General features: G+C 48.7%; 2 protein-coding genes across 4 annotated transcripts in view; both read right to left on the bottom strand.

The window, feature by feature from the left end:
• Positions 1-17,156, bottom strand: part of EFCC1 (EF-hand and coiled-coil domain containing 1) — a 41,825-nt gene extending 24,669 nt beyond the window's left edge. For 2 of the 3 annotated variants that reach the window (XM_032120854.1, XM_032120855.1), the window contains exons 1-2: positions 16,446-17,153; positions 14,738-15,144 (exon numbers count right to left, since the gene is read on the bottom strand). In XM_032120854.1, coding sequence (XP_031976745.1) covers positions 14,738-15,144; positions 16,446-17,090 — 1,052 coding nt within the window. In that variant the 5' untranslated portion in view covers positions 17,091-17,153. Of the gene's footprint in view, positions 1-14,737; positions 15,145-16,445 lie in introns of all 3 variants that reach the window. The other variant, XM_032120856.1, reaches the window with a different exon arrangement.
• Positions 17,157-18,391: 1,235 nt separating this feature from the next.
• On the bottom strand, positions 18,392-21,704 carry NUTM2G (NUT family member 2G). Its single transcript, XM_032120898.1, has 4 exons — positions 20,994-21,704; positions 20,438-20,542; positions 19,660-19,834; positions 18,392-19,135 (listed from the first exon to the last, which is right to left on the bottom strand). Exons 1-4 carry the CDS (start codon positions 21,076-21,078, stop codon positions 18,886-18,888), a joined length of 615 nt encoding a protein of 204 aa, XP_031976789.1. The 5' UTR covers positions 21,079-21,704; the 3' UTR covers positions 18,392-18,885.
• Positions 21,705-25,913: the final 4,209 nt, after the last annotated feature.

Genomic DNA, 25,913 nt, shown 5'->3' on the forward strand with positions numbered 1-25,913 from the left:
GCACAAAGTAAGATGACCCATTACACAAAGCTCCTTTCTCATTTTGCCTTGTAAAGCATCGTGGTTGTTCTGGTGACATGGGTGGTTACAATGACTGAAATAAGTCTGACAGTACAGTTTGAGTGGTTGCAGAATATGTACCAATAAAAGGCACTGCTGTGGCAGCAGTGGCACTGCTGCAATTCCAGCTCCTTGTGCTCCCAAGCAGTGCTGGTGGGGGAAGGTTGGAATGAGTGCTCTGCTCCTGTTGAAGTGGATGATGCTGAGTGTGCTCTGTGGTCAATAACTCCTTTGGTGTCATCTGCTTAAGCTTTGTGTTTTACAGCACAGCTCTCCTGTCTGGTTCTTCCCCACTTGTGGAGTCAGGCTATTCTTATATCCTTGGAGGGGTTTTAAAGGAAAAGAGGATTCCCCGTTAATACTTCATTCCTTTTTTCAATGAGATATAATGTTGTATTTTTGCCTCAGGACTACCTGGACTAGAAATGAGAAAAATCCCTCCTTCCAGGGTTATTCAACACCATTTTCTCTCCCTGACAGTCCCAACAGGGTGTGAGAAACCAAGTTAAACTTGCCTTTATGTGCAGAGAGAGGTGAGGCACTTGGCTATGCCTCACACCTGGTGAATGATATCACACAGATTATTGAGCAGAATCTTTAATATTGGATATTTATGCACATATCAAGCAGCTTGGAGTGAAGTGAGCAAACGTGCACAGAGAAATACCAGTGCTGTCTGTGCCAGCCAGCTGCAAACAGCATGAGGCCCAAATGAATGGAAATATTAAAGCACATATTCTATTTCTGATAAACACACAGTGTTCTGAAAATGCTCTGCTTGCCCCCAGATCTGTCTGTGTCGAGAACCTCTGGGCCAACACTCTTACAAATGATCTTTTTCAATTATGTGGGGAAATATTTGCTGTGCCAGCATGTCAGAAACACTAAGCCTAGCTTTTCAGATTAAATTTTGCTGTAGGCACGAAGGGCTGAAAAGGCTCCCTGCAATATTGGTGTGGCTGTCTCTCACACAAAGGCTGACATCTCCATTGAATGGCCTCTGCTGGTTCCCAGCCCAGCAGGGAGCTCCTGGGCTCTGAATGGAAATTAAATAAGTGATTGGAGACTGGACAATAGGCATCTGCCAGGACACGGCCAGAAAGGGAAAGCCTGACCTAAAGGCAGGGACTTGTGCAGGGTTTTGTCACACCAGATTTGGGCTGGACTCTTCAGCCACCTAATCCTGTATCCTACTCTTTATGTCCCAGAAGGAGAAGCTTGTGAGGGGTGTGCAAGAAATCCTGTGAGAGGTTGCTGTGAGGGGAAGTTTGGGCTCAAGCTGAGAGTCAGAGATTTCCCCAAATTTGAGCTAATATTTACCACTGTAGCTCAGAAATTCTCCTTACCAGAGGAACAGTTAATCCATTTTAAATCCTGCTAATCTGCAGGTATCAGTGGTATTTGTACATCTGAATGAGAGGGGGTGGTTACAAAAGAATTGAACAGCATCTCTAAGCTTGTAGGTCATCTTCAAGGTGATTGTAGGAGCAGTAACTGATGTGGGGAATAGCTGCCTTCTTCTGGGGTCATTAAAATAGCTTTTCAGAAGGGGAAATTGATGTGAAGGGACAACATCCAAAGCTGAGGTCTGAAGTGAGTCAGGGCTCAGCTCAGAGCAGGGGTCCTCTGAGATTACAGGTGTGAGGTGAGCCTGATTCTCAGAGCTGTGACCTTGGATTCCTGCAGATGAAGCCAAGGTGATGTTAGACACTCAAACTCTTATTTGTCATTTCACATATTTTAAAGGCTCAAAGGCAATACCTATAGATCCATTTCCCCTGCTCTTCATGTGTCTGGTGCATCGTTAGTCCTCCCCTGGCCTTTTACTGCAGTATTGCAGTAATTTCCATGGTGACTCAGGTGGAGATGTCATCTTTCCATTTAATACCTGCTAAGTGGGTTTTTTAATTGATATTTTAGTTGCTTGTTTAATCTGTGTGACCTTTCCTCAAGCTCAGCACGGTGCTGGAAGGTGCTCCAAGCTAGTGGGACCCACTGGGTGAGAGTCACTTTGGTTTCTGTGTGCTTTGAACCTGCCTCCTGCTTTCATGCCCTGGCTCACAGTTCCTGTGCTGAGAGACTGAACAATTCTTCCCTATTCATCTTCTGGATGAAAATTTTACAGACCCATTTCACACCTCTCCTCAGCTCTCTCTCTTCCACATCTGCAAGTGGCTAAAATCATTTCCACGCCTTTTTTTTTTCACACTTCTTGCCTTTTCTAGGCCTCTTCCAGTTTAATTGGTTTAGGTGAAAGGATCATGAATTTCTTTGTTCTCATACAGGTGTTCTGTGAAGGTGCATAATTATTTTCTTTGTATTGTTCTCTATTCCCTTTGTAATACCTTTGAATATTTTATTTGCTTTGCTCCCTGCAACTTAATAACTGAACAGACACATTTCCTAGAGTTATAAAGCTCAAAGATATAATTCTTCAGCAGTTGTAATAAGCTCTGAGTTTATCACTGTATCTGTTGCACTGAAGCTGAAAGTGTTGTTTGGGGTTGGTTTTGGTATTTTTGCCCCCCAAATGAATCTGATTTCATTTATGTGGTACCTGCCACCATCCCATCACTCAGTGTCCTAAGACCATTCTGCAGTTCTTCACAGCTGATCCTGGTTTTTCACATCTTGACTAATTGAGCAATTTAAAAATCTTTATTTCCAGCATTATTTCACCTAAAAATAAAATTGTAATCACAATATTGTAGTCTTCCTTACCATGTGATATAAAGCAGATTTCTCCAACTAAAATACAGCCCAAACAAAACATGTTTCCAGACTACCAGTCATGGTTGAAATTAGGGTAAAGTCAAAGTTCCATACCCAGCTCACCCTCGATGGCAATTCTGATCCGAAACCAAGCTTTGTGATTCAAATGCACTTTTAGTGGAGACATGAATCAATTTACCGAGCTGGAACTTCACTGAGTTTAGCTCCAGAGATTAGTTCAGACTCACCTCTGAACGATGGTCTCTTCTGCAGTGTTTAATGAGAGAGAAACAATCTGATATGTCCTGGGGTTTAACATCAGACAGGGTACAGCTTTTTAAGCACAAACTAATCTTTTAAAGTATAAAACCTGTAATTCATTTACAATGCATTTCACCCACTAAGTACATTACCAGTGTGTGCAGTATGCAGTTGTTTGATCGAGGAGGGAGGGGAAGCCCTTTAAATTTAAGGATGCACAATCTAAGCTTTTTTACACCTGTTTTGTAGCACTCACCTCTGACCTGGCACTTTTTTGTTATTATATTCTGGGCCAGATCACGGGTTTACAGTTTCACTTATAAAGTAATGGAAAAAATAAAGCATTTTTGTAAAGCTTGGCAAGGCAGCATGTGTTCCCAGGGTTCTGGGAGGACTTTTGTCACTGAAGAGTCGCTTCATTCTAAGCTTGGTTAAAAGGCAAACCAAAATTCAAAAGCATTGGTTTGCTTAACTTCACCAAAAATAATAAACCCCTGGAGTGAACTCGGGTCTCTGCATGTTGAGCTGACGGATGGTTCATAAACCTGCCTTTAAAAACACTGCCGTTCCTGATTTTCCTTCTGTACCTCAGCAGCTCTCCCAGCTCGCATTCACCTTGCCCACTGTGAGCTGTTACAACACAGGACCCGGTTAAACTTCGCCATTCCTGTGCCAGCATTTAAACTTTGCTTTGAGCCTTTCTGCAGCTGCCCGAGGAGATTGGGGTGCCCAGGACAAGGACACGCCGTGCTGCTGCTGCTGCTGGCCCGGAGCGCAGGCGGCATCCGCACCTGGCTGCTCGTGTTCTCCACGCAGGAGCCTCCCCGGCAGGATCGGGGCTGGAAGCAGGAGGGGCTGTGTGTGCAGCAGCACACACAAGGGAGGGAAGCCGAGCTGAGCTGTGCCGGCCCGGCCCCGTCCCGTCCCCGTCCCGTCCCCGCCTTTGCCCTGCGCAGCTCCAGCGCTCGCCCGCACGCTTTGGTTTGAGCTCCCGTTCCCCGGGTCAGAAAAAGGCTGGCGAGGCAGGAAGGGTGAAAGAAGGTGATGCTTTGACAGCTCCTTTTTCATGGTAACGAGCAGAACCGCTCCTTCTCCCCCCTCTGCTCTCCACGGCCTTTTCTTTCTTTAGAGAAGGGAAGAATTCAGCTCAGCCTTCCAGGCACTGACCAGATAAGCGGGAGGGCTCGGGGTGTCTTTGAGGGCTCTGCCCGTGGAGTCATTGCTTTGTTTAGGGGTTATTTGCTGTTTGTTTCCTGCATATGATGACAGGTAAATGTGGAGGAATAGAATTAAAGGTTTGGCTTGAGCACATGAGACAGCAAACCGTCAATTACTTCCCGGTGATTGCTGCTCCGTGCGTCATGTTCGCTCAGGAAACACAGATCCATCAATTTAGCTGGTCCATGGGAACCTGCCACAGGAAAGCTCCCTCTGCTTGGAAGGGGAAGAAATAATTGCTGCCTTTCTAGCATTAATAATTTTCTGTTCTAAAAACAACATCATTTTGATATAGAGGTAATTTGGATTATAAGCAAGGTGCACCCTACCTAGGAGAAAATACTTGTTTGATGCAAGACATTGCTGCTTGCAGAAGCAGGGCCTTAACTGGTAAGGCTGGAGAACTGCAATTTAAACATAAATTACTTTTAATACTTCAAAACAAGTGCCAAGCCTTAGGGACTGACAGTTCCTCAAATTTCTAAACAGTACAGGTCTAAACTCTCAGGATCTTAGATCCTTAATGATGGGTTTTTGATGTGAAATCAAAGCTTAGATCATTCATATCCCACATAGTATTTACTTTAAAAACTTTATACTTATTTAATTTTCAAGTTTCCTATGTTTAAATGCATTTGAAGCATCCTTTGGAAACTGTAAATTATGATGAACAAAGATCCCCAAACCAAAGAGAGCAAAGCAGGCAGGGAACAAGGGGAGATGGAGGAAAGCAGCGAGTGTGAGATTGACAGCACAGGAACAAACCTGGTGTATAATTCTGCTGCAGAGAGATTAATCACAGCTTTTCTGAGAGATACCAATCCCTGGCTGCACTGAAAGGTCTATTGTTCAAAGTCAGTGCATTTACCCAGGAATATCCTGCCAGTGGTGGGAATATTTCACAGCTGGAAGACTTCTGAAAAACCTGTCACATCCCAGCCAGGGCTCCGGCAGCAGAGACACAGTTTTACTGACAAAATAAACTAAGAACGTTCTTTTTCTTGATTTTCTTATTCTTTTCTTCTCTGCTGACAGAGACAGCATTCGAAATTAAGCAGAGCCAAGCCATGTACATTCATTAATGGAAACACAGACCTTTCACACTAAGGACCAGCTTCTCTCCTAACTTTTGCTTATAACAGTTTGAATATTTTCCTTTTTTGTTTGGTTGAATTAGAAATCTGAGCAAAAAATAATTTGCAACTAAGGAAACTGCCTCTTCAACACGAAAGCCAAGTGAAGTATTTAATTTTATTTCCTTTTTGTATCTTAAAGTGGTAGTTTGAGATTTGATTTATTAATGTCATTCAGTAGTGACAGGGGGGCTCATGGGTGACAACAGAGTGATGCCCCACAAAACTCAGGTGTACCCTTGCTGGAAATGTCACCTTTGCCTGTTTGCCACCCTTCCAAGCACAGAAATGGGTAGCAAAACCTCCTCTTCTGCAATTTTCACAAGCATTGGCTTTGCTCTAATTGCTCCTATTTCTGCCTCGTGTAATTTTGTGCCAAGCAGTGCCCCTTAGACCTACCAGCTCCAGGAGAGTGAAAATACTGTACTCAGAGCTTGGCTTAAACCTGACAGTGCTGTGCTTCAAACTTGGCTGCCCTCACCCTGGGCAGCCCCAGATACTTTTCTGTTGTGCGATCTCATGCCAAGGACGTGTGATGGGGTCAAGTACAGAGAGCAAAAGCAGAGCAGATGTGCAGTGAGTCCCAGATATTTCAGTGTTATGATTAATGGGACACCATGAACCCTCCCTGAAACACTCTGCTGTGAGCAGAGGCTCTGCACAAAACAAAGCACAGGGCCTGATTTTTATTCTGGAGATTTATTGAAAGGTTTGGGGTCTTTCCTCTGAAATCTGACTCCCAACACTTGGCACCTCTGTTCTTGAAAGGGATGATGTGTGGCCTGATGGCAATTAGCACTCCAAGCTCAGGCAGCCTTCAGAGAATATTTTTCTCCTCAAACAAGGAGGGACTGCAACCCACAGTCAATCACAGCCTCCACACCTTATTTTTCAAGTGGTTTAAGAACAATGCTGTGGAGGCTGAAATTCTTTGTTCCACAGAAGTAACTTCCTAATGATGCCTCGTTGCTCAAAGCTTACAGTTGGCATTTATTGGAAGATTTCTTTTTTAATAAAGTACATTCCTATGTGGAATGGTGAGCAGAACACAGGCAGATGCTGGGATACAGATACCTGCAATAATGGTTAAGCTTCAGACCATGCTTTATGTTTTCAATCTCTGAAGTTGAGCTGCAGCTTTGTGATCCCTTAAGGCCACACATACCTATTCATTTTTATCAGAATTTGCCAAATTTTCAGATGGGTGTTATGAAAAGCTACAAATATGTATACAAATTCCTTTTTTTTTTTTTTTCAAAGGTGAGGAATGATCTCTGAACTAAAGCCAGTCTCTTGATGCATTTTACAACTTTCAGGTTGCTTGACTTGATAGGTTTCACATCTGGAACTGTGAAAATACCATAGAATTAGAGTGTGGTTTGGGTTGGAAGGACCTTAATCTTTATATGGTCTTAAAGTTCCCCTGCCACAGGGGAGGTGGAACTGGGTATCCCTGGATATCTCTTTTCTGTAATAAAGAACTGAAGCAGATACATTGACCAGCTCCTCTTCCCACCCTCCTTCCCCCCACAGCCTCAGTCTGTTTTGAATTTCCAGTTTGGGATTACCTCAGGACACAAATCTGTAAGACCAGATCCATGTAATCCAAGCTTTACTTATAGTGCAGGACATCCTTTTCTAGCTTTCTTCTCTGGTTTGAGGACATCACTTTCCTTGGGATGTGACTGCAGTTTCCCTTAGTTTTTTCAGAGGCTGCAGTTCAGAATAACTGAGGTTCAGATTCCCAGGCAAATCCAGAGAATCGTGCTGAGTATCACAAAAAGGACACCCCCAGCCAGGCATGAGACAGGCAAGTATCAGTGAGGATTTTAATCATGCTGCTAATCAGGCAGATGAGACATTGATAAAGTTGAAAGGACGCCCAGAAGAATGAAGGGAAGGGAACAGCACAGCAAACATGGGCAGAGATTCAGCAGGAGTCCCAAACAGAACAAATATTTGCAGGGCTGCTGAGTAACTGTCTCGTGTCACTGGAAGTACAGGAGTTGCCTGTACTGTATTTCCTCCCATCAGTGACATTTATCAGCTCAGCCCCAGCCTCCTCAGAGCCCAGGCAGGTTTAGAGGCTGGGTGCCTCAGCCCTGGCAGTGTCCTGAGGAACACGAGGGTATTTACAATCTTTCCATCTTGGCTGGGCTGTCCTGAGGATGGGGTTTAAGAACTCAGCTTGTGGGTCTGCAAGTTCCCAGGGAAGCCATGGAGTTAATTAATTTACTTTGCAGATATTTTCCCAGGTTTCCAGGTAACTCTGTTACTGTAACACAGAGGAGCTTTTTGAGAGTTGAAGTGAAGGATGAAGTGGAATGGTTGCATGTGCATCTATCACCTCTTTCTCGGGGTGGACGACTCTGTTAACACCTGGTTGAAGCAGGATGCTGAAGGAGAACACCTCACTTTCAAATCAAATGACAAGTTTGAGTGGACAGGTCCTTCATGATTCCATGCTTTTTTTCCTGCACATCAATTTAAAGGGTTTTTTGTTGAATTTCGGGTTTGGTTTGGCTTTTTTTAAGCATAACATCTACAAGTTTCCCTCAAACATTTCTAGGGTGACTTCACTCATCTTGTTACATCATTGTCTGTTTTGGGATGTTTCCAAGAGATAAAGCCTCCTCCCCTGCAGATCACTAATCCTTCTGTATTCTGAGATCAGGCTATTTTAGCAAAACAAATTAGTTTAATCTCTTTGAAAATCTGGGTTTTCAGCATCTATATTACAAATTACCTTGTCTGTTTTGTATTCTGAAGGAAAGTGAGATAGGAGCAAAGAGTAATTAATCCCTTCTTACTGCTTTAGTAGAATTTCTCCTCTCCTCCTTTTCATGAAGTAATTTTCAAGTTTTATGAAGAAAATAATGCATAAAATCTCTTCCCTTTTATTCCTTCAGCAGAATAAAAAGCTTAAAAGAACGGAGAATCCTCTGCTTGTGCCTAAGTGTAGGTGATCAGCGCTGTTAGATTTTCAAAGTAACTCATGTGAATTGACACAAAAATAACATACACTAAACCCACCCGAGATATGGGTGGTTTATTTGTTTTAATTTCATCTCTGGAGGGGCTCAGTGGAGTAATTAAGTACTTCATACAAAATTTGTGTGCAAGTGCCTGACTGAAGCACTTGTCAGTACCCTGGTCCTCTCAGTATCTTGCCCCTGGTAGTTTTAATTCAGATTTTTGCCAGTCTTAGACATACAGGGAGTATAGAAGCCCCAAGTTCCAGCCACAGGTTACACTTTGAGGTTATATATTATTAATTTGTCTGATAAAACTGACCTGAAGAAAAGGTGAATTTCAAAAATCCTGCTGGCTCTTCAAAGCATCTGTTAGGGGAGGTTTGGCCAACTGGCACAGGGCAGCCAGGTCCTGTCAGGGGCACGCTGTGCCCATTGGGCACAAGGTGCCTGGGATGCAAGGGCCACACAGCCAGTGCTGGATAGGGACAGGTGCTGCAGCCCAGAAAGCCAGAGGGGTGTAGCTGAGGGCTGGTTATGATCCAGGACCACGTCTGGTGCTGGTTCTTGCAGTAACCACAAACCAGTGGCTCTGGAATGGGAGCTCTGCTGTCTGAGGGTCACAGCCTCTGATGGGGACTCCAGTCTTTGGGTTTGAAAGGGGTAGGGGAGGAATTTTTTTCTTTAAAGTTATGTTTGTGTATGAAATCAGTCTTTCTGCCTGGGGGTCATAAGATAAGCCAGGTAATAAGATTGTGCAGTAAGAGAGTCTAGTACTGGGAAAGTCAGAGCAGGCGGATGAAGGAGGGAGGTGCACAGCTGTCACCAAGCTGCTGCCTGAATTTCCAGGCACTAATTCAGGGAAGAAAAGCTGCAGAAACCCTGACTGCACATCCTCTTGGGAAAAAAACCGAATCCCTCTGGTGTAGGAGGGGTTAGCATGATTCAAATCGTGCACAGGAGGGCGGAGGAGGCAGCTGTGAAAGGCAGCTGCTCTCTGGGTATGGGAGGACAGAACCGACTCCTCAGCCTTGGGCTGTGGCTTTGTCAGTGCTGCAGCAGGGCTTGCAGGGCACTCTCATCCTCCATCCCCAGGAGGGGATGTGCTGGGGGCTGCTGAGGGACAGCTCCAGCAGGGCCAGCAAACAGAGCAGGACGGGGCTGTCCCTGTGTGTGGCACTGTCGTGGTGCTCCCGCTGCTCCACTCCCTGCACAGCAAACACGGGCAGCCAGATGAAAGGGGGATTTAGTGAGAAGCCAGGGAAAGCCTCCCAAGAATGAACACTGTGTAAGTAAAAGCCCAGGAAAAAGGCCAGGGAAGTGGCTACACTTCCATTGTCAAAGCACACAGGTTCCTTGGGGATAAATGAACTTGCAATTATGTGAACGGATTTGAAGGTTTTGCTGTTATCTGGGAAGTTTTGAAAGACTCTTGCGTTTGAAATAAAAGTAGCTCTTCCACAGAAAGAGGTGCTATACATTTTCTACAATGCCAAATTAATGTATTTAAATTGCTCTGTACAGTTCTCTCTACCATAAATAACAATACCCTCCACTATCCCTTCTTGTGAAATCAAAATGCTCCTTTAAAGTGTTCCCAATGAGAGTAATCTGATTTGCTTGCTTAGCTTACGGTTCTTCTATGGCTAAAGACCCACAAGTAGTTTAAACTTCATATGATGGGAATATATTCACCTGCTACTGCTAACTTCTTCAAAAACATGAGGCTCTGTGGTTTTTGGCAGAGTTCTTTGTAATAAAAAACTTCTCACACTCCTTAGCAGAAAATAGTATCAGCTACAGCAAAGTTAGAAAATAAAATGTGATGACATCAGTTCATCCAGAAGAATCTGAGTGCTTTTGCAGATGAGCCTCTGCAATTAATATTTCATTTCACTCTCTGTGAGCTCAGTTCCCTGAGTGCCCTCATTCCTACTGATTGACATCAGTCCCTGCTCCCTGTCTTTACCACCTGCAGGTCTGTCCAGCCTTCGGTGTGGTCCAGCACACACACACCCACAGCTCCCACTCAAATTTTGTGCCATCTGGAACAAATTGCCAAGATGTCCTTCACCTCACAACAGCAAGGAGCCGGTATTGATGACAGTAGTCAAGCAGAAATTGTCCAGATTTTCTTTATTGTCTAATTTTTAAAGTAGAAGAACAGTTCTAGGGTGCCTAAATATAAAACATTACCATTCTGACTGGAAATAACCTACTACAGACACCCTCTTTTGTGCATTAGTGTTTCCTTCCTAGGGCTTTTTATTCTTCACTTAATGGAGCTGATCCTGTACTCGTTTGGAGTATTTCAATATTTCCTTCCTGTTCTTGGATTATTGATTTGGACCTGTTTGGTCCATCTTGTTGTATTTTACAGAGTGAATGATAACCTGAGGAATTATTGAAAAGATCAGGGCACTGTCTCCTGAAAGAGAAGAAAAACTGAACTGCTTCCAGTATAGGATAACCTAAAGCATAACTTCTTAGACAAACTGACACTGATGAAATAAATAAATGGAGAAAATGATGCTAGAGGCCTCAATCTTCATATTTACAGGAGAATACGAGAGGCTGAAACAAGCCTCTCTGCATTCCATGCCAGAAGGATTCCTACTCATTAACACATATACATGCTGATGGATAATTAAGTAATTTGGGAGACAGACCATGCATATGGGAAGCATTTTTGGTATTTTATGACCCCCTTCACTGACCTATGTAATTACTGTGCTGCTGATTAATGCAGCAACATAAACCCTCTGTGAACATTCTCTATTATGAAGTTTATTTCGATTCTAGATGACCTTTCTTTTTATTTGTTACACTGGGATCAAAAAAAAAATCATTGTTAAATTGTTCTGTTCCCTCCAGTGCTAAGAGAAAAAGAATATTATTAAGTAATCAATTTCTAAGCCACCTCCAGTGTAGTACAGAAAACAGAGCCAACTTACATTTGGCAAGAACAATTCATGTCAAACCAATCTAATCTCCTTTTCTGACAGGGCAAATGGTTCAATGGATAAAAAGAAGCAGTAGATGTGACATTTTTACTGTAGTAACATTTTAATGTGTGGTATTTTTACAAACAATACTTAGAAATCATAGGACGATATTAGAATACATGGATGGTGTCACCTTGTGCTGGAGCAAAACTTAGTGGGGAAAAAAAAGGGAGTTTAGGGAATAGTGGTTAATGATTTGTCCTCTGGGAATAACTCCCTGGGCAGCACTGCAGAAAAATGAGACTTGCTTGACTTCCTAAACTCTCCTGTAATCAGGCACTGGGAATGAGAGACTTTTTATATAATACCAGTGATAAAGACATAATTTCTTGTGATGTCTTTTTCCTCTGAACTCAAGCTTTTCAGTAAGGAATTTATTGAAATTTACCTTTAAAGTTCAGCTGACTCACTAACTTGACAGGGATTAAAAAATAAAAGCTGAAAGATAGTCCAGATGTCTCATGGGGAGGAAAGGGGACAGAAACCTGACACACTCATTAGAGCAGGAAGATTTGGATGTGCACCTGAAGACAAGAACTATGAACTGTTTGGTCAACTAGGCTGGGTTAGGAACCTAACGGTGTGACAGGAACATTTCAAACCCTGGCACAGGAACCTGTGCACTCAGAAGAATTTCATGTTTAAGTCATACAGATTCACAGGAGTATGAATCTGGAAGATGAAATCAGGAACAGGTGATTATAATTACACACTCCAATTTAGGACAACATTTAATCACTTGCAGGTACTTAAGCACTTTCCTGAATAAATGCAAACTGTGTTGTTTCCTGCATTAGGGATTATAACTTAAGGTCATGGTTGTAATTCCAGATCTAAATGAGAGCAAGCAGGTATCAGATGGAGGTCTAGAAGAGGGATTTAGATGCTGAAAGAGCTTTTAAAGTCTGAACCTAAAAGAAGAACTCATTTCCTTTATAAATATAAAACTATAAACAGGAGCAGTGTGTAAAGCTCATAGATCAGACTCACTCTTGAAGATGATCCTCTCTGGAAGAAATTTGACTTCAGCTGGAGGAAACCTGGGGCTCACCAAGCCACTTAAGGTGAATTCTTGGAAGACATATCTGCAGTTGTTAATGCCTTCTGCAGAACACCCAAATCCCCCCCATTTCTCTCCACCACTACCTTGCAGCACTAGCTCTTGCCAAACCCAGATCCTGCTCACAAACTCTGTGTGGCACCTGGCAAGGGAGAAAACTGCTCACTGTAGTAGTGACTGAAACACAGACTGCCTTGAACTAACAGGACAAGTGACACCCTTGCCAAGTGACAGTCAGAACCCGCTGGGGTCCCAGCTGTCCCTCCCTCTCCACACCTCAGCCAACCCATCTCTTCCCCTCACCAAGCACTCCCAGCACCTCACCCGAGCTACAGCCATGGATGTGGACTCCTGCACATCAGGAGAAGGTGAATTTCCCTGAGCAGGAGGAGTTTGTGCTGCCTTAGCACCAGTGTGAGCAAGCAAAGGGAGGGACAAGCTGGGACAGCCCAGGCTGTGTGGGGCAGAGCCAGCCATGCTGCTGCTGAACCCTTTCCCCACCCTAACACACAGCTCTGCACTGCTGATTCACTATTTTCTGCCAGTTTGGGCACCTTGGTGCCACCCCGGGGAATGTGTGGAATGATGGCATTCCATATGCTGTGGAATATGACCACAGGCATGCAAGTCACAGTTACCATTATGCATGTCTAAGTTAAACTGTTCACACCAAGAGCTGTTTTACGTGGATGGCGAGTGGGAGGTGCTTTATGGCCAACAGGGAATCTCAAAGCCAGTGGGGCTAAAAAAGGGGTGTAGTTCCCAAATGGTCAGTTCAGCACCATTCCTGAGCTTGACAGTCACTTTAAATTAGCATGCAATTTAAAAATAAGTATTACACATGAAGGTTATCTCACAAGGAACATGTAATTTACATTTTGAACTCACACTCTTTGTTTTGATGTAACCCCTAAAGTTCTTGCTCTGCGAGGCCAGTGGACATTCCTTACTGCCTTTAACTCATTCACCTCTACCTGTTTCCAGGTGATCTTTTTTATCGTTCATCATATTTTGGAAAAGCAATTCCACAGGACAAGAGCTCATAGTAAATCTCTGGTGCTCGTGCCAAGGAGGACATGATAGACCTGACCAGTTGTGGGATCCCTTTTAGCACCAGGAGTTGCATCATTCATCCAGAGACCCCTGACAGTCATCTCAAACATTACGTGCCCTCACGGTGCTTTTTAAATCCTATAGATGTTTAAATAAATGCTTTTATCTTCTTTGATCTTCTGCAACCATGCAAGTATTAACATACACAATGCTCACAGAAAGACACTGGATAAAATGGTTATTTTTAGAATTTCCTCACTTCATAAAACAGTACAATAGCTATGATGCCACAAATAACTCACTATGAATTCTTCTTATAAGCAAACAGAGGAAGTGTAAGTTTAGGAAGAGACAAGGAGTTCAGAAGAGGCAATTTATTAAAATACTAGATTTAGTAGTGTAAGTAAAAATATATCTATAAATACTGGTTTTGCTTTGGGTCAGTGAGAATATAAACTAGATTTTATCCCACAGGTCAGTCTTAAACTTGGGCAGAAATGCCTAACACTTAATAATCATCTATGAGTCCAAGTTTCATTTGAGATAAAAAGCAACAAAGGCAGTGAACTATTAAATTCATGACCAGCTTTCTGGCTTCTGGAAAGATTTGTTTATGCTGTTACAAAAGCAGGGTTTAGTTGAGTGATGTATTCTTTGTTTGAGATTCCCACTATATTATTTTGTGGGTTTAGGAACACTTCAGCTTCTCTCTTTTCAGTATTACCTATTCTGCCAGTGAGGAAGCAATGAAGTCACAGCAGAGTTTAAAACCACTGGCCAGAAGTTGTCCTTGTGTGCTTTTCCCCAGTTCCTAGGACATGCTGAAGAGCTTTTTAAGAAATGGAGTGTCAGCCATCTGATTGCAGCTGGCTTGGGATGGGACCTAATGACCAGGAAATGCAGTGAAAAAAATAAGTGTGTTGGAAATGGTTTCTGAAGGACTGTCAGGAATTTGTTTTGGGGCTTTCTGGAAGCATTGCCACGTTGAGTTCTGTTGCTGTGTGTTTGAGGAGTAACTTCAGCTCTCTGTAGATCACCACCCTTACTTGGCCTACCTTCCACTGAATGCTCCCAGTTCTCTTAGGGATAGGGATCCATAAGAGGAAACCCAATAAAATGGACAAGCAGCTTCTAATTTCCCTCTGGCTAGATTTTACAAGATGTATTTGGAGACGTTTAATAAGCCACAACCAGAGATTCTCAAACTGACTTGTGTCCCAACACTGTGACTTTATAGGCGCTTTTTGACGGACTCCAACCTACCTGTAGTGCTGCAGTTGTGATTCCAGCTGCTGAATGTATATTTGCAGATGTGGCACCTCGTTAGCTTTCTCTTCCAGCTCCTTCACTTTGCCAAGACTGTTGAGGACGGCGTGTCTGGCCTCTTCCACCTTCCTCCTCATCTCCGCCTGCTCCCTCTTCAGGTTACGGTTGCAGTCTTCCAGGCTGACCAGAGCTTCCTGAGAGCTCTTCAGCTCCCTCTCCAGCTCCTGATTGAACTTGATTGCTTCTTCAATCTGCCCATCCCTGGAGCTCCGGATGAGCTCCATTTCCTTCAGGACACTTTGGAGGCACTTGGTCTGGGAGTGGTTCTGTGTTAATGGTCTCTTACTCCCTATGAAACAGGTTCCCTCCTCTTTATGGCTGGCATGGCTCTTCCGCAGTCCCACCTGTAATGACCAGGAGCAGAAAGCAGGGAGAAATTGATGGGTTTTAAAGCAACTGACATTTTAATAAAGACTGAAAATGGCTGGATTGTGCTTTGTTGGGGATTTTTTTAATCACATACAGTTGATCAGCAGCTAAAGGTACTTGACCTTTGCCAAACACAGAGACAAGGAAAAAAATCTCTGGAAAGTAGTTTTTGATACTTAGCTATACATTTAGTTTTCAAACTACTCGCTATTATGTTATTGCACAAGTTTCTGTATAGCTTTAATGTCATTACTATGGTCTGCACTCAGAAGTCAAGTAGTGTGCTGAAAAAGATATTTCCCATGAAGTTGTGTTCAGAAGAAGAGAGCAGGGAGCAGCTGGGGGGTGTTCTGGAGCTCTCCTCTTTGTCCTTTTGATTCTTCCTGGGGCCTCAGACTCATGACTTCACGTTTGCTTCAGATTTCCTTTCCCTTTTCAGATGAAAATGGTAAAAGTGGCTTTGACCTGCCGTGATGGACGTTGTGAAGAGGAGCAGCCAGCTAACACAAGTGGCAGTGTCACACACAGAGCAGTTCTGTGAGTCCTGTGTTAGTATCAAATCAGACCTGATCAGACCTGCCAGAACAACTGGTCCATGCTGCCCTTCACTGCTCTGCCTGTTCCACACTATTTCATGCCAGAGTAATTTAACTGCTGTTAAATGTGTATGTGTTTCACTCGAGCCAGTACAGCAGAACCAGCAGAAACCAGCCCCAGAATTAATGGGGCTCTGCAGAGAAGCCCAAGACTGTTCATCAGCCTGCTCACAGAACTGGCTCCCACTCTGAAATCTTGTGACCATGCTCGGAAGAAAATGTACTTCTAAGGTTTCTGAGGCACTTATGACTGAGGCACTGTACGTGCTTGTACAGGTGAGACTCCAGAAGTTCTTTCCCACTTCAGGAAAAACCCTGCAGTGGTGCATATCCAGTATATGGTATCAGCACATCCTGGCTGAAAGTGCAATAGAAGCAGCAGCATTGTACACTTGGGTTTGTTAAGCTGAACTCCCCTACACTTTTAACAGAGTGCTCATCAGCCTATCCCATAGCTACATACAATGGCACACTGGTGAAGATACGTTTCTCCTTAAAGCCTCCCTGTAACTAAACTTTGCTAAAAAGTTAATGCCGAGGATGAACGAGCAACTTCGGTCTCAGTCAGGAGGTGGAGGGGTTTTTAACACTGACTTTCCGAGAGCAGCATCTTTCCTGAAGCACTCGGGGCCACCCGAGCCGCCTCCGGGAGGCCGGTGCAGAAGCCGCCCCGGACTCACCTGCAGCGCCAGGCAGCGCGCGTCGCTGCTCTGCAGGGCGGCCCGCATGTCCTCCACCAGCTCCCGCAGGCTGCCGTTCTCCTCCTCCAGCTTGGCGATGCGGTCCTCGGCCTGCTCCAGCGCCACGATCTCCTCGTAGCACTCTCGGGAGCAGGGCCCCGCCGGCCGCCGCTCGGCGCTGCCCGCGGCTCCGCGGCCGGCGGGGTCGGCGCGGCGGCGGCGGCGGGGGCTGCGCAGGCGGATCTGGGTCTCGATGTGCTCGCTCTCCCGGCCCAGCGGCAGCCGCGGCCCCGCGCCGCCCGCGCGGGTGCTGAAGTGGCCGCAGAGCCGCGCGTGGAACTGGCGGAAGGTGAGCTCGGCCGAGAGCCCGTCCCACAGCCCCGCGCACTCCTCGGGGTCCGCCGCCTCCTCCAGCCCCAGCACCTGGCACAGCGTGCGGAAGTCCTCGCCGGGGATGCGGCCCGCCCCGGCGCAGTCCAGGTGGTGGAAGATCTCCTGCAGGTACTGGTCCAGGCCGGTGGCCAGCACGACGATCTCGTTCTCCACGCCGCGGTCCAGCCCGTAGTGGTAGGCGAGGGCGCTGACCAGCCACTGCGTGCGCCGGGCCGGCCACCCGTAGGGGTCCCAGCCCTCAGGCGGCTCCATCGCGCCCGCCCGTCCCGCGGCGCTGCCCGACCATCCCGAGCGCCCGCCCGCCCCAGCTCTCGGCCCCGGCCCCGGCCCGCGGCGGGGCGGGATGGGATGGGATGGGCGGGATGGGCGGGACGGGCGGGGCGGGGCCGCCGCTGCCCCGGCGCTGCTCCAGCGCTGCTCGCGGAGCGCCCGGCTCGCCCCGCAGCGGAGTCGCGATCCCCTTTGTCCGTCAGGAAAAGGGATTCAGGCAAAGCGGGCAGGTGCCACCCTGCTTGGTTTGTCTGCCAAGCCTGCGCCCCAAGTTTGTTTCTGATTTCTTAAGTAATTTCTCCCTGCCTCGTCTTTAACAGCAGCAAGACAATAGCATCGCACAATCCAGTTTGACAAGTAAGGTTTGTGAACAAGTGAGTGCTTCCACTAAATTAAAAACCCAATGTGCCTGAAAGCCGACCTTCTGTTCGCTCAGGCTTCCTTACCTCTGTAGATGAGGTGACTTTATGGTGTAGGTATGTGGGTTTTAAATTGTCTGTGATAGAGATCAGTAAGTGCTAAACCTGATCAAACGCTGAGCTGCCCAAAGCAGTGATTTTAGTCTCTCTTTGGCTGGGGAGTAGGACCGGCGTTGTTGAACGCAGGGAGCAGCACGAGCAGGGCTCCTCCAGCAGCAGGGACACACCACGAGCCAGAGGGGACCGTGGCACCAGAGGGGACCGTGGCACCAGCCGTGCCCAAGGTCTGAACAGGGTGGCAAAGTCATGTGGTGCTAAGAGGCTGCATTAACAGCCCAGGCAAGGCATGGGCCAGGTCTGGGGACCATCCAAGGAGTCCTGTCTAGAGTAAATCATTCTAAGATTCTCTCTAGGACAAAAAAAGGAGAAAACCAATCCAGCTGATACTTGAGGAAAGAGAATTCAACTTCATTTGAAACACTGGTTAATACAAGGTTGGGTTTCTTTTGAGTGAACTGACACTAATAAATGTTTGCTCACATGTGGTGGGGTTTCTCTGCAAATAGGCTTTGATGATTCATCTGATCACATTCGGTTTTGCTCTTTAAGATAAATTGAGCACCTGCGTAGCTATTGTTGAGGAATGGAGACTTGTTTGTAGCTTAGTATTTTCTCAGGATGAGCCCTACATTTTAGCACAGGAGGAAGGTAAGGGAAAGGTTTAAAAACTTTCCTGAAGTGACACACTTTCAGAGGAGCCTGCAGAGGAGAAGTCCTCTCAGCCACTGCCAGGGCTCTTTGCCTCCTCTGCAGGCTCAGTATTCTGGGAGTTCCACAGCCTCAGCTGCCACAGTATTTCCTCAGAATATTTCTTGTTGTGCAGTACACAGGAAGAATATTCTGTGCTAGATTGTACTCTGGGCTTTGAGGTAAATCTCAGTAATTCTGGTGATTTTCGTGTCCAGATGAACTTTTTTTAGATAGTAAGGAAAAGGGAAGAGGTGCCATCGAAAATTAATTGCTCAAAATTTGAGTGGCCCAACCACACTAAAAAATGAAGTCTAAACTGAAGAATTTTTTAATTTTTTTTCTGCTTACAGGTGGGGTAAAACATGCAATGCTATTGCAAAAAAAGTTCTTTGATGAGATTTAGCCAGCACTCAGCTGCATGAAAATCAAAGCAGCAAAGGATGAGACAAGGCATGGAAAGAGTCTTCAGCCCTTCCTGTTGTAGGTACAACAGTATGAAAACTTACTCTGGCTGGTACCCACAGGTAACACATAGTATTTGTAGAGAAGAGCAGATGCCCCAAGCTGTTGGTGGCCCAAGCCCTGTTCTGGCTGGTCCAGTTTCAGTCCTAGCTGGAGGACCAGGGCGGCTGGCTCGGGAGGGGAGGAGGTGGGGGGATCTCGGAGGGCTTCTGCTTCACAGCTGGGCTGGGGGGGCGTGGGGGAGGCAGAGAGTGCTGGTGCTCTGCTTTTCTGGATGACTGCGGCTGCTGCTGAGGCCATGTCTGAGAGCTGTCAAAACGGACGGTCTTTGGGCTCCCTGGACGCGAGGGAGAGTCGGGCCTTCCTGGCTGGGACGCTGGAGCTGGAGCAGGGCGACTGTGGAGAGAGGAGGTGTCTGAGGCCCCCAGCTGCACCTGGCACACAGGGACCCTCCTCCCCAGCAGGGCCCAGAGCTGGCAAGGCTCCCCGGCACGGCTGCAGCTGCTGGCACACCTTGGCCCAGGTGGACAGCTGCCCCTCGAGGCCCCAGCCAGCAGGGGATGGCTCTGGGCAGGGTCCCTGGCCAGGAGCGGGCCCCAGAGCGCGTCTGCCTTTCAAGGGCAATCTCGGCCCCGCTCTTTCTCCTCCCCACCTTGCTTTGCCCCTGCCCGGTGCTCCTGGGGCTGCCCTTGGCCAGGCAGCCTCCGTGGGAGCAGCACTGGCTGCAGCCCGAGCGGGCTCCCCAGGACAAGGCGCAGCAATTAAGAGGCCAATTAAAGCACTGGACAGCAGCAGAACCCTCAGCAGAGTTGTTTGGACAACCACGGACTCACCACAGCTCCACAGCAGCCTCCCTGGGAATGTTTCCTGTCTACAAGCAGCCTTTAAAAGAAGCTGGGGGATGGAGATCAACAACTTACTGTTTTTTGCCCTTCCACCACCGGAACCCGACATAGCACAGGACCATGGAAAGTGGCACAGTGATCAGTGTCACCACTGTGCCAACCATGCAGGACTTGCGCACATCCTGGGGGCAGAAAACTCTCGGGCTGCTCGGTGTTTCCTGGGCATTTTTGTCTGACTTGCCAAGCACATCTGTGGGAGCAATGGGGAGTGTGAGCCCGTGCTGTGCAGCACTGCTGAGCTGGCAGCACGTTGCATACGGCCAGGACGTTCTCTGCTTCCCCAGAGCTGGGGCCTGCAGGCACCTTGCCACCCCTGGGCACAGGCTGTGCCACCAACAAAGCCCAGAGGGCCGGGAGGAGAGCCCGGGGGCAGCGCAGCTGCTGGGGCAGGGGCTCCTTCGAGGGACACGGGCCAAAGCCATCCCTGCAGCAGCAGCTGCCCCGCGACAGCTCCCGCAGCGCAGGGGGACAGAGCCAGGCCCTGTCAGGACACACAGCAGCCCTGCCCAGTGTGGGAGCCAGGGCTGGCGGCAGGGCTCCCGCTCGGGGCTGCTCCTGTGCCTGGGGCCTCTGGGCACTCGGGGCCGGCTCCGGGAGGCGGCTGCAGCGGGAGGGACGTTGGTGCACCAGTCCCGTTTGCCAGGGGCTGCGGAACGAGCTCCAGAGGCCTCGAAGCCAAGGCGCCTCCAGCTTTGGCTGCTGCCGGGCCCTGCAAGGGCGGCCCTGGGGGAAGAGCTGCTGCCACACAGCCCCGCCGAGGGCTGAGCCCGGCTGAGCCTGGCACAGCAATTACCTCCTGGGCCTGTGCCCGTGGCTGGCAGCTCCTCCTTTCCTGCAGCAGGGGCTTGCACAGAGCCATTGTTTCCTGTGGGATGTGCCACCATCTTTCGGTTCATTCCTGGAGAAAGGAAGAGGGACAGCTGGGTCAGGTGGAACAGTTCCCCATTTGGGTGGTGGCATCTTCAGGAGGCAATACTGGTCAAAGACATGGATCAGGATCAGGAAAATGCCCAGGCTCTTGGGGCTGGGCCAGGGCCCTCCCTCCTCCAAAGAGCCTCCACTCCTGATCTACCCAGAGACCAGGAAATTGCAGGGGATCTCAGGGGGTGCATGGCCCGTGGTGCAGTTTGGGCACCCTGTCAGCTGATGCCAAATGCCTTCCTGCAGAGGCCGGGGAGGAGCTGCAGCCAGGCCAGGCTGGGAAACAGCCCTGCAGGGCGTGAAAGCAGCAGCGGGGCCGCGAGGCTGCCATGGATCCCTTCCCCTGTGCCGGGCACGGCGTGTGCAGATGTGCAGCGACAGCCCCCGGCTGCTGAGGCTCAGCAGAAGGCTGAGGGAAATGCACCCACCACGCCGTCTCTCCAGATCACTCAGCATCTGGTCCAGCAGTTCGGATGCCTCCAGGGATTTCTTGTCTTCTCCAGGGATGTCCATGTTCTTCCCTCTCGGAGGACCTTCATGGAGAGTAATTCCATTTCTCTTTCAGGCCGGAGTGGCAGTGGGTGCACCCAGTTGATCGGTGCCCTCCACGGCACTCCCTCCTCTCTGCCTTCCACTCAGGAGCACGGGCAGAGGGAGCCCGTGCCTGCAGTGGCCGCACGCTGGGATGGAAGGAGCCCCTTGCAGGGCAGTCAGGGGAGAAGGCACTCCCTGGAGCTGCCGGCAGCTCTAAACTCAGCCGGGGCCAGGGCTTGGCAGCGGCAGCGGCAGCAGCTCCGGCTCCCTGGGGCCGGCAGAGGAGCCGCGCCGGGCACAGCGCCCCGGGCCACAGCCCTGGGCCCGGCCCCTTCCCTCTCTGCTCTTCTCCGGGGCTGCACAGAGCACACGCAAGGAGCAACTGGCATTGCACACGGCAAGAAGGCTGACAGCTAAATGCTCCTTCCTGCCCCGACAGCGACCCTGGGGGATCACTCAGGGCTCGAGAAGGGAGCAGGGCAAGGTTTCCAGAACCCTTCAGCCTTGAGGTGACATTAAGGAAAGTGGCACCTGAATGAGGTCTTGCCACACTGACAATAACTTTTCTGTCAGGAAAGGGATGCTGAGAACTTGCCTTCAGTAAGTCCCAAGTGATCAAAGTTGTCATCCATCCAAATTGCTGGAATAGCATTCCCAGCACCCTCATCTAGAAGGGAGCAGAGATCAGAACCATTCCCTGGTGTGTTGGGATCCCCTTCTGCCTTAGGGAACTGGGCACTGCAAGGGGGTTGGGCAAGGCCCTGGGAGCCAGATGCCAATGGACATGGCCAAAGCTGCAGAGAGGCCTGGGGAGCTCTGGGCTGGCTCCTGGTCCCTCTCGTCCCTCTTTGCAGACCCTGGGCAACATCCCAGGAGGGGCGGCTGGAGCAGCCCAGGGCTCCTCAGGGCTCTCCCACTCCCACCACAGAAGCCCTCCCTACAGCCCTGGGGAAAACCCTCCCCCACGCTTCCCGGGGAGAAGGGAGCGCTGTCCCGGGAAAGGGGAGCCCGGCCGCCGGCTCACCTGCTCCCCGCGCTCCCATCGGAGCAGCCTGGGCAGCCCTGGCAGGCAGGGCCACTGCCAGCAGGAGCAGAAGCAAGAGGCGCAGAGCAAGGGCCATGGTGCCTCGCCCTGAGCCAGTCCCGCAGCTCTCGCTGCCACCACAGTCCTGGCACTGCTGTGCCAAGGTCAGCACCGCTGCTGCCGCCGCCGCTGCTGCCGCAACAGTTGTGGTCACCGACGGACTGCTCGGTCGCCGTGGTGCTGTGCAAGCGCAGGGCTCTGGGACCTCTGTGACCTCAGAGCCTGCTGTGACCTCAGAGCCTGCTGTGACCTCAGAGCCTGCTGTGACCTCAGAGCCTACTGTGACCTCATGCCAGGGTGGAGTTGCGTGGGGATTGACCTCAGGAATTTTCCTTCTTGGGGCGGGAGCCCATCCTGTTCAGCAGCTCAGTCCAAGGGGTGTGACACAGTCCCAGCCCAGCTGATCTCACAGGCTGGGGGATGAAGAGATGGAGAGCAGCCCTGCCGAGCAGGACTTGGGGGTGCTGTTGGATGAGAGGCTGGATGTGAGCTGGCCATGTGCACTGCCAACCTTATCCTGGGCTGCACCCAAAGGAGTGTGCTCAGCAGGTTGAAGGAGATGATTCCACTCCTCTGCTCTGGTGAGACCCCACCGGGAGTACTGCATCCCGCTCTGGATCCCCAACACAGGAAGGACATGGAGCTGTTGGAGCAAGTCCGGAGGAGGGACAAAATGCTCTGAGGACTGGAGCCCTTCTGCTTTGGAGACAAGCTGTGACAGCTGGGGGTGTTCAGCCTGGAGAAAAGAAGGCTCCAGGGGGACCAGACCGCTGCCTTTCAGTACCCTAAGGGGGCTTGTAAAAAAGATGTGACAGAATTTTTAGGTGGGCCTGTTGTGACAAGACCAAGGGGGAATGGTTTTAATCTAAAAGATGGTAGATTCAGACTAGACATAAGAAAGACATTTTTTACACTGTGGATGTTGAAATCCTGGGACAGGTTGCCCAGAGAGGTGGGAATCCATCCCTGGAAACTTTCAAGCTCACACTCTGAGCAACCTGATCTAGTTAAAGGTGTCCCTGCTCACTGCAGGACATTGGACTAGATGGCCTTTAAATGTCCCTTCCAACCCAAGCCATTCTGTGCTCCTGTGCAGCATCAAAGCAGTGCTGGATTAATGCTGGGTAATGATGCTGGCACCTGGTTTTTGGCAGTTGTGCCATTTAGTGATGGGCCAAGAGAGGATTGAGTGAAGCCTGCAAGTAACAGACAGTGTGCTCAAGGAGAAACAGGAGAGGAACATGGCTTCCAGTTCAGACAAATGGGAAAATGCCAGCATTTTGCTGCCCATTCCTTGCTAAGAAATAAAGGAATGTCCTGAAGATCCCTTCATGTGGGTGCACTATGGGCTGTATCCGTACTTGTGCTCTGTAAAACAGGTAAGTTGTTGCAGCTTCTCGCCCTGTTTATCGCTGGATAAAACCCAGATACTGCACTGCTTCATATCTACTTCCTTCGAAATAAAGGCAAATTTTGTTCATTATTGAGTGGGACATATTCATCTGTTCACGTGCAAATTCTCCTTGCCATTCATACAATGCTGATTGGCTCTAATCGGACTGTAATTAAGACCTACCTCTCACTGTAATTAAGGCTGATACATTGTGAGGCAAAGTGTTGAGTAATATGTCCTGGTGTCTGGCACTGTAGAGAGTTTTTCTGTAATTAAATGATATTTGAAGGCAGGTGTAGTATACCATACTTTCGGCATACTAGAAATGAAAAAACAGCCTTTGAAACAGGATTTTATCCTTTCTTCCTCCTCCTCCTAGGAACTTTAATCTCTGAGGTCTAAGCTCTTCAGCTGCCTCAAAAACATTGTTTTAATTCAGACAGGCATCCATGCAGTGAGCAACAAATCGGGACTGTGGCTGTGAAGCTTGAAGCAATGTACGTTTATAGCGCTAAAAATAATAATCCATTACCCAGGTTAAGCCAAGCATTTCCCAAATAACTCTACCTATCCTCAGGGATGTTTCAAAAAGGATCATAGTAAAAGCTGGGAGTGGGGAGGGAGAATGTCATCAAAATTAAAAATACAGCTTTCTGAGATCTCTATATTCCTATAAAAACAGAGTCAAAATTGTTCATTTATGGAACATTAACTAAGAAGTAAATAGTAGATTGACAAAATAATTGCTTTGGGAACAAAAAAACCTAAATAAAAGTAAGTTTACCTGTGGATTTATAAGTAAACCCTCATGCTAAGGAAAAAACTAGACCTGCTAAAACTAAAAACAATAGGGCTATTTCATTTGTCTCAATATAAAAAAAAAAAAAAAAATCACTGAAAAGAATTAGAGATCCTCAAGACCATTACTATATACAGGAACCTCCAGGTATTGCGAATAAATGGAGGAAACTGTAGTGTGCAATTCACAGAGGTAACATGGAATTTATTGGTGGATTTGTTGCAAGCTTTCTGATTGCAGACTGGAAAAGCAGAGGGGCTATCAGACCATACTGGGGACTTTACAGCAGTCTGACAGATGTTTCTGGGACCAGCTGCAGAGCAGAAAAGCAGCACACAATTACTGGGACAATCTCCTTCCTGGCTGTAGACTTTCTGACAAAAGTCTGTCCCCCTGCGCTGCGGGAGCTGTCGCGGGGCAGGGAGGGTCGCGGGGCAGCTGCTGCTGCAGGGATGGCTTTGGCCCGTGTCCCTCGAAGGAGCCCCTGCCCCAGCAGCTGCGCTGCCCCCGGGCTCTCCTCCCGGCCCTCTGGGCTTTGTTGGTGGCACAGCCTGTGCCCAGGGGTGGCAAGGTGCCTGCAGGCCCCAGCTCTGGGGAAGCAGAGAACGTCCTGGCCGTATGCAACGTGCTGCCAGCTCAGCAGTGCTGCACAGCACGGGCTCACGCTCCCCGTTGCTCCCGCAGATTCAGCCGGCACCACAACACGTGCTGGCCATATTCGCAAAAGGATCAGAAGAGTTTTCTGCTGGGGAACAAATTGTTTGATTAAGATAATGGCCATGGTGGCTGGTGGGGCACTTTTCTTGGTGATGTGCTGTGCTGGAATCTGGTATTGCTGGAAGAGAAAACGGTGAGTGTCTTGCTGATCCCTCCCTCAAACAGCTTCCTTTAAAGGCTGCTTGTAGACAGGAAACATTCCCAGGGAGGCTGCTGTGGAGCTGTGGTGAGTCCGTGGTTGTCCAAACAACTCTGCTGAGGGTTCTGCTGCTGTCCAGTGCTTTAATTGGCCTCTTAGTTGCTGGGCCTTGTCCTGGGGAGCCCGCTCAGGCTGCAGCCAGTGCTGCTCCCACGGAGGCTGCCTGGCCAAGGGCAGCCCCAGGAGCACCGGGCAGGGGCAAAGCAAGGTGGGGAGGAGAAGGAGCGGGGCCGAGATTGCCCTTGAAAGGCAGACGCGCTCTGGGGCCCGCTCCTGGCCAGGGACCCCGCCCAGAGCCATCCCCTGCTGGCTGGGGCCTTGAGGGGCAGCTGTCCACCTGGGCCAAGGTGTGCCAGCAGCTGCAGCCGTGCCGGGGAGCCTTGCCAGCTCTGGGCCCTGCTGGGGAGGAGGGTCCCTGTGTGCCAGGTGCAGCTGGGGGCCTCAGACACCTCCTCTCTCCACAGGTGCCGCTCTGCACCTTCAGAAGACCAGCAAAACAACTCAAGCACAGAGAAGTCGATCTGTCATCCCAAATCTTCACGTGCGGTCCCATCTCCTCTGCCACTGCTGTGCCGCCATTTTGGCATCATCCCCATGCAGATACCACCAAAACGAGACCCTC

This window comes from Corvus moneduloides, chromosome 11 (assembly GCF_009650955.1).
Source record: "Corvus moneduloides isolate bCorMon1 chromosome 11, bCorMon1.pri, whole genome shotgun sequence".
NCBI lineage: Eukaryota > Metazoa > Chordata > Aves > Passeriformes > Corvidae > Corvus > Corvus moneduloides.

Bases quoted from the DNA above. Each gene is read 5' to 3' on its own strand.
- NUTM2G (XM_032120898.1), bottom strand. From the start codon at position 21,078: ATGGACATCCCTGGAGAAGACAAGAAATCCCTGGAGGCATCCGAACTG. The intron at 20,543-20,993 runs GTGGGTGCATTT...TCCTTTCTCCAG, and splicing joins TGATCTGGAGAGACGGCGTG to GAATGAACCGAAAGATGGTG. The intron at 19,835-20,437 runs GTAATTGCTGTG...TTGCTCCCACAG, and splicing joins CACGGGCACAGGCCCAGGAG to ATGTGCTTGGCAAGTCAGAC.